The sequence below is a fragment of the Ictidomys tridecemlineatus genome, chromosome 2, assembly GCF_052094955.1.
Source record: "Ictidomys tridecemlineatus isolate mIctTri1 chromosome 2, mIctTri1.hap1, whole genome shotgun sequence".
Classification (NCBI taxonomy): Eukaryota; Metazoa; Chordata; class Mammalia; order Rodentia; family Sciuridae; genus Ictidomys; species Ictidomys tridecemlineatus.
In genome coordinates, this window is record NC_135478.1 from 20,426,182 (window position 1) to 20,432,310 (window position 6,129).

Genomic DNA, 6,129 nt, shown 5'->3' on the forward strand with positions numbered 1-6,129 from the left:
GCACTGGAATGGGTCAGGGAGAGGCAGGGGACAGAGCGAGGGAGGAAGTGCATTGGGCCCCCAGGAGAACCCGCACCGGGATCCCCGCCTGGGAGGGGCTAGCTCCCTTTTCTTGAGCCGTTTCCCCTCTTTTTCTAGAAGCCACTTCAGTCGGTTGTCGACCCAGTGGCCGTCCTCTGAGCACGTGTTGCTGCGGGTCTGCGTCAGCGTTGGGTAAATAGATGACTGTCCTATAGCGCCGGGCGGGGCTATTTAAGAGGCAGCCACCCGCCCGCCTACCCTGAACTTGGCTCAGCTGTCGCAGCTCCGCTGGAAACGCTAAACCAGCTGCTTTCTAATCCAAAGGTATGTAGGTCCCCTTCACTCGCCCACGCGGATACAAGTTCCTGTGTCTTTGAAGAATGCTGTCTTCAGTTTTGTACCCCTTTATATTTTTTTCTGTTTTCTGTGTCTTCCCCCCGAATAGCTGAAAAGACATTCTTTAAAGACATTCTTTAAAATAAGGGTGCTGGATTTAAAAATGAGGGCTGGGTGGGTAGCTGCCTTAGAGACTTTCACAAGCCTGTGTGGGTCTTTTTTTGCACAAAACTTTAAAATAGCCATTTGCTGGGAGTCTCAGGCAAATTGGGATTTCCTAGCAGTTAAACAGAGGGGCGGAGAACTTTGCAATCTTTTCAAATAAAATACCAAAAAGTTTTAATATTTAAATCCATTTTCTAAATATTGCAGAAAATCCAGAGCTTTAAGAATAGAAATATGTGGATTTTCTGTCTAATCACAGTTCCAAAATGCAGTCAATCGGTGCTTTGGCAATGGCTGAGAACTAAACGCATATTTCTGATTTTTTTAAAACCCTACCTATGTTTTGCATAGTGATTTATTACTAATTCCCACATACACCTTGAGGAAACTTTATACATTTTTTAAAATTATGGCACCCATAATTTAATTCGCCATTTCCGTACTGAAAGCTTCTTTTCTAATCTGGAAAAGTCTTGCCTTCCTTCAAGGGTGTCATTTCTCTTTGCTGAGATCCTGTATTTTTCACACTATCTTTAATAGGGTGTTTTTCCAGCTAGAACAAAGACGCTCTACAAAAGCTTTCTCAAACTTAAGGCGAACAGGAGACAATCTTTCTGCTAAAAAGGGCGAAACACCAGTTCTCTCACCGACCCTGGCACTTGGGTGCGGATTACCCTAGAGACAAGCCAAGCGCGCTTAGGCGCGCGCGCGCGGCTGTGTGTCACTCAGCTGGGGTCTGCGCTGGGCAAGCCCTAGCGCTGGCTCCAACCTAGCGGGTCTGGTGCGCCGGCGCTGGAGTGAGCCCGCTTCCAGGTGCCCGACTTTCGGCAGGCACTGACGGATGCCCAGCATTTTTTTTTTTTTGACGCCCCCTCGCCTTTGCTCTCCACAGCCATGAACCGTGGCGTTTGCCTGTGCGTGCTGATGGCGGTACTTGCTGCGGGCGCCCTGACGCAGCCGGTGCCCCCAGCTGGAGCCGCAGGCTCCGGGGTGCAGAGGGCAGAAGAGGCGGCCCGAAAGCAGCTGAGGGCGGTGCAGAGGACAGACGGGGAGCCGAGAGCGCACCTGGGCGCACTGCTGGCCAGATACATCCAGCAGGCTCGGAAAGGTAAGGATGCTGCCTTCTTGTCCCTCACTTCTGTCCCTGTTCTGGACTGTCAATCCTGGCCTTCTCCTCTAGAGCCCACCAGATGAAGGTATCCCTTTTGGGAAAAAACACAGACTAATGGGATTTCCACCTTCCTTTCCAGAGTTCCACCGCACCTGAGAGTACAGTTTTGAAGCCCTCTATAAGCAAATCAAAATGAGGTGTAGAGAACTTAATTTATTAGTAAGGAAAACGTTCTTAAACATCTTTCTCTAAGCTAATTTTTGGCACAGTGTTGCTGATTAAGCTCAACACCATTTTATGAAAATGCTTTTTTTTTTTAAGATAATTACTAAATCCTGGAAAGGGGTTCCAAATACACTAAACAACCTCTTCTATTAATGCAGCTGAACCAGGAGCCACACAGATGCAGACAGTTGGAAACTCTCTAGCAGGAAGTGATGGATGCTGAAAATACTTGAGATCTGACAAAAACAAGTGAGAATAGGTCAGTTTTCACTAAAGTATGTAACGGAAGGAAAGAACCAGGAGCATTTTTGAGTTTTCCTTGACAGTGAGTGAATTGAAATAATTACACATGAGATGATTTAAAAAAAAAAAAAACTATTGGAGAGATGTTCCCGTAAGTCAGTTTTCTCAGCATTCCTTTTTCCAGGAATACGGTGATTTAGCAGCTCCCTGGCTTAGTGCCCTTTTCCTGGGCCTGACTTTCTCATCTGCAAATAGGAGGCCAGAGCTCCCTGGAGCCCCCCTTGGCTCTTTGTGTGATTCAGAGGGAGGAATCATGATTTTTTTTTTTCTCCCAGCTTTATCCACAATGACACTGGTGATGGACACTGGCTAAGGGGCAGTGTGCTAAACTAGATCAATAACTGAATTAAAAAACATCCAGCAAACTCTGCCAGGATGGCTGAAGGAAGTGACTCCTTTTCCATAAGGTTTTACTCAATTGGATTTGAACTTTAACTCATGGCTTGAGTAAAGAGGAAGAAAATGGAGGGCTTGGCTTTCTAGAGTCTTCTGTGGTTTTACATGAAGATGAAATTAGAAACTTTTTGACAGGGGCCTTCAGAGGGAAAAGGACAGCTGATTTGTAGAATTGCTCAATCTACACCTTTTGTGTTCTTTCCTGAGAATTAAACTGAAAGAATGGAAATACTAGTCAGATGACAGAAAGTCTGACAGTTTGGAGAATTCCTTCTGTTTGCCTATCTGAAAGTAATTTAGAATCTGCTCACAGATGTGGGTTGAATTTCAGCCAGACAGTCTGAGTTATCCTAGGCTATTCATTGAAATGTAGATCTCTCTCCAGCTTTAGGAAAGATCCAAGAAATCCAGTTCTAGGGGTAGGGAGAGCTACTTGCCAAATTATTTCCTAGAACCAATACCCTACCAGTGGCTCTTACAGCATAAATCTTAGATGGGAAGTTCTTCCAATCTCCACTTTCAACACCCTCCTGTCTTTGCCTTCAGGCTGTTGGGCCAAAGGAACCCTGGTGGGAAGAGCAATCACTTGGAAAATAAGCTGCCAACACCCAGGATCAGCAGAACTAGAAAACAATCATGCTCTTCGACTGACAAATAAGATGTAGGAATAAATGTCCTTGAATATTTTATATATTTTGAGATCATATTCGATTTGACTTAACACTAGAATACATCAAAGGTTCTAAACGACAAAATGTGTTCTTTAAGCAGTGTGTAAGAGTTTATCATTAGGAACTCTCTACAGGACTCTTAATGGTTTGGGGAGAAGCAGTTCTAGTAGAGAGTGATTGGTGAGGCATCTAGTGGCATAGTGCATCTAATGGCATTCAGTACACACTTATCCATGACCAGCAAAGCCCCAGTGTTGCAGCTGTTGTCTCTCTCAGACCTGAAAACATTTCTCTGCACAGTAAGTATTATCATGCCCATTGTGCCCATATGGAAGCCATGGCTCTAGAAGGTTGAATAACAGTTTCTGCACATCTAAGCGGCAATAAGACTGAGATTCTCTAAGCCCTGACTTCCCTAGAGTGTCTGGAAGCCATTTGGCTTCCCAGCGGTATTATCTGTTCAGGATGTTAAAGTTTAAAGAAGTCAGACCCTTCACTTTGACTCTATAACTCAGTTGTAAGTCTCTACTCTGTGTAGCTGGTGAATGAAGATTATGGTAAGTACACCCAGGTGAGGACAGAGCTATAGAATGACAGCTGTACACAGTGCTCACCCCAGCAACCCTGATTGCTTGCTCATATTGAAGCTGTCACTTTGCTTCCACTAGAGGGAAATTTGGTGAGCTACCTTGAACTTCAGCATTATAGCATTCGTTATAGGATTATATTCGTTATAGGGCTATAACATTCGTCATCAGAGCAGGCAAGAGGACAGGTCTTATTTCCATGTTACTGTCCAGGGAGAACTGAGTCTGCAGGTCTTGCTGAATTTAAGGACAAATATTTCACCATAAAATGTCCTCAAACAGTTAAACAGCAGGGGCCCTTTCCCTTCTGGATAGGCCAGGAATGTCTACAAAAAGGGCTCAAATGTGCTGTGTTGGCTTAACTCCCAAACTGGGAAGGGCTGGGGGCAGAGAGAGAAAGGATGGGGATGTTGTTATTCTGTGCGGTGTGTCGGTTTTAAATATAGCTGGTTAATCTCATTACCCATTATGACAGGGTAACTGCCTCTGAAGAGTCACTTGTCAGTAAATAGCACATATTTGGGCTCCCTATGCAGGAACTGGGAAGGAGAGCCTCAGGCAGAGGCTACACACCATCTTGAGAGGTGGAGACATGGTGGGCCCCCCAACACAGTGGCCACCAATGAGAGGTCCTCTATTTCTCTACTCAGGAGCTGGCCTGGACTTTGCCCATTCATGGCCCTGAAGCTCCTTGATTAACCCTTCGTTTGCACAGATCACTGTCTGTGATCTCTGAGAGGCACTGTGTCACATGCCTCCCAAGCATCTACCTTGTCATACTTCTGCCCACTCAATGGGGGTTCTAGGCAAGAATAATCCTGTTCCCAAGGGCATGGCACCCATTCAATTTCAGTTATTAATTTTAGGTCAAAATGTCTAACTTCATTTACCTCTTTTATTCTCAAATCTTTCTTGGACTATTACTGAGATGCCAAGATTTCAATCTGATGGTGTATATTTTTCAGGTTCTCTTTATTTTTAAGAAAAGAAAGTAGCTTTCAAATTAATAATTTCAAAACATTGTTTGATTATCACTGGGACTTGACCCCATCTTTTAAAGCCATTCCAATAACAAGATATTGTGATTGCACCACCTTAAAGCTCTCTGGACAAGTTGGGTATGGTCAGGGATGTTAAGCAATAAAATTTAGAAATGGGTAAGTACTAGGGAAATTCTTGTTTTCTGCTGAGGGCCATATTCACAAAGAAAATACTGTTAAGGGTAGGGGAGACAAAGAAAAATTGAGGCAATTCCTCAGTTTGTATAAGGCAGGACAAAATGAACCCATCTAAATAACCTGTGAACACAAAACACACCCATAACTAGTGAACATCACTTTTATTCATTTATGCAGACATAGGTCTTTCTCCTCTTTCATCTTTGTTTGTAATACCTTTAAGAATATAAATGTATATATTTCATCTGGCCTTTTCTGTTGTTTGCTTTTACAAATTGAACTGGTTGTATTCTTAGATATGATGCTCTTCTTTTCTTCTTCTCTGTCCCTTGTAGCTCCCTCTGGCCGCATGTCCATCATTAAGAACCTGCAGAACCTGGACCCCAGCCACAGGATAAGTGACCGGGACTACATGGGCTGGATGGATTTTGGCCGGCGCAGTGCTGAGGAATATGAGTACCCCTCTTAGAAGACCGGCCTCCATCCACCTGACTCAGAGGAGGCAGAATAAGAAAACAATCATGCTCATAACTCATTGTCTCTGAAGTTTGACATTTTAAGTATCTTATTTATTAAGTTCTCAATGTGAAAAATCCTTCTATTAAGATTGTCCTGTGCAACCACACACCTCAGCAGAATTGTGCAATTGAAGAATATGATGTTTCCTAACTCTGTGACTTCTAGTCCTATCATGTTGCTATGCTATTAAAGTGATTTCATTCTGACCGTTCATTCCTTGAGTCTACTGAGGGTCCTCAGACCATGCAAGGAGGGAAGTCTGATCTGCAGTGCCCAGGGAATCCCTGCAGTAGATGGGCCCAGACACAGCTTGGGAAATGAGTACTAGGGCATGGAGCTGACCCCCTGCTGAGGCAAGGTGGCTGGAAGGTGGCCAGCAGAAGTGCCTTCTGTGGTCAGGTCTAGAGCCCAGCCCTGAAAACCCTGACTACTGATCTCTATTGCCAATCCTACTGCCCCCCCCCATAAGTTTTCTTTAGGGTTCTCTCTTTAAATAAGTTATGGATTTTGGCCGGCACAAGTATTTGATCATTCCGTGGCCTGTGGCACAGAGATTACTGTCCTTCCTTTATGGATGAGAAAGCTAGCTCTGAGAGGTGAACATGATCAGTACACCT

The 6,129-nt window shown here is 44.4% G+C and overlaps 1 protein-coding gene across 1 annotated transcript; it reads left to right on the forward strand.

Moving 5' to 3' along the window:
- The first annotated feature begins 210 nt into the window (after positions 1 to 210).
- On the forward strand, positions 211 to 5,718 carry Cck (cholecystokinin). Its single transcript, XM_005337940.4, has 3 exons — positions 211 to 345; positions 1,415 to 1,630; positions 5,329 to 5,718. Exons 2-3 carry the CDS (start codon positions 1,417 to 1,419, stop codon positions 5,460 to 5,462), a joined length of 348 nt encoding a protein of 115 aa, XP_005337997.2. The 5' UTR covers positions 211 to 345; positions 1,415 to 1,416; the 3' UTR covers positions 5,463 to 5,718.
- Positions 5,719 to 6,129: the final 411 nt, after the last annotated feature.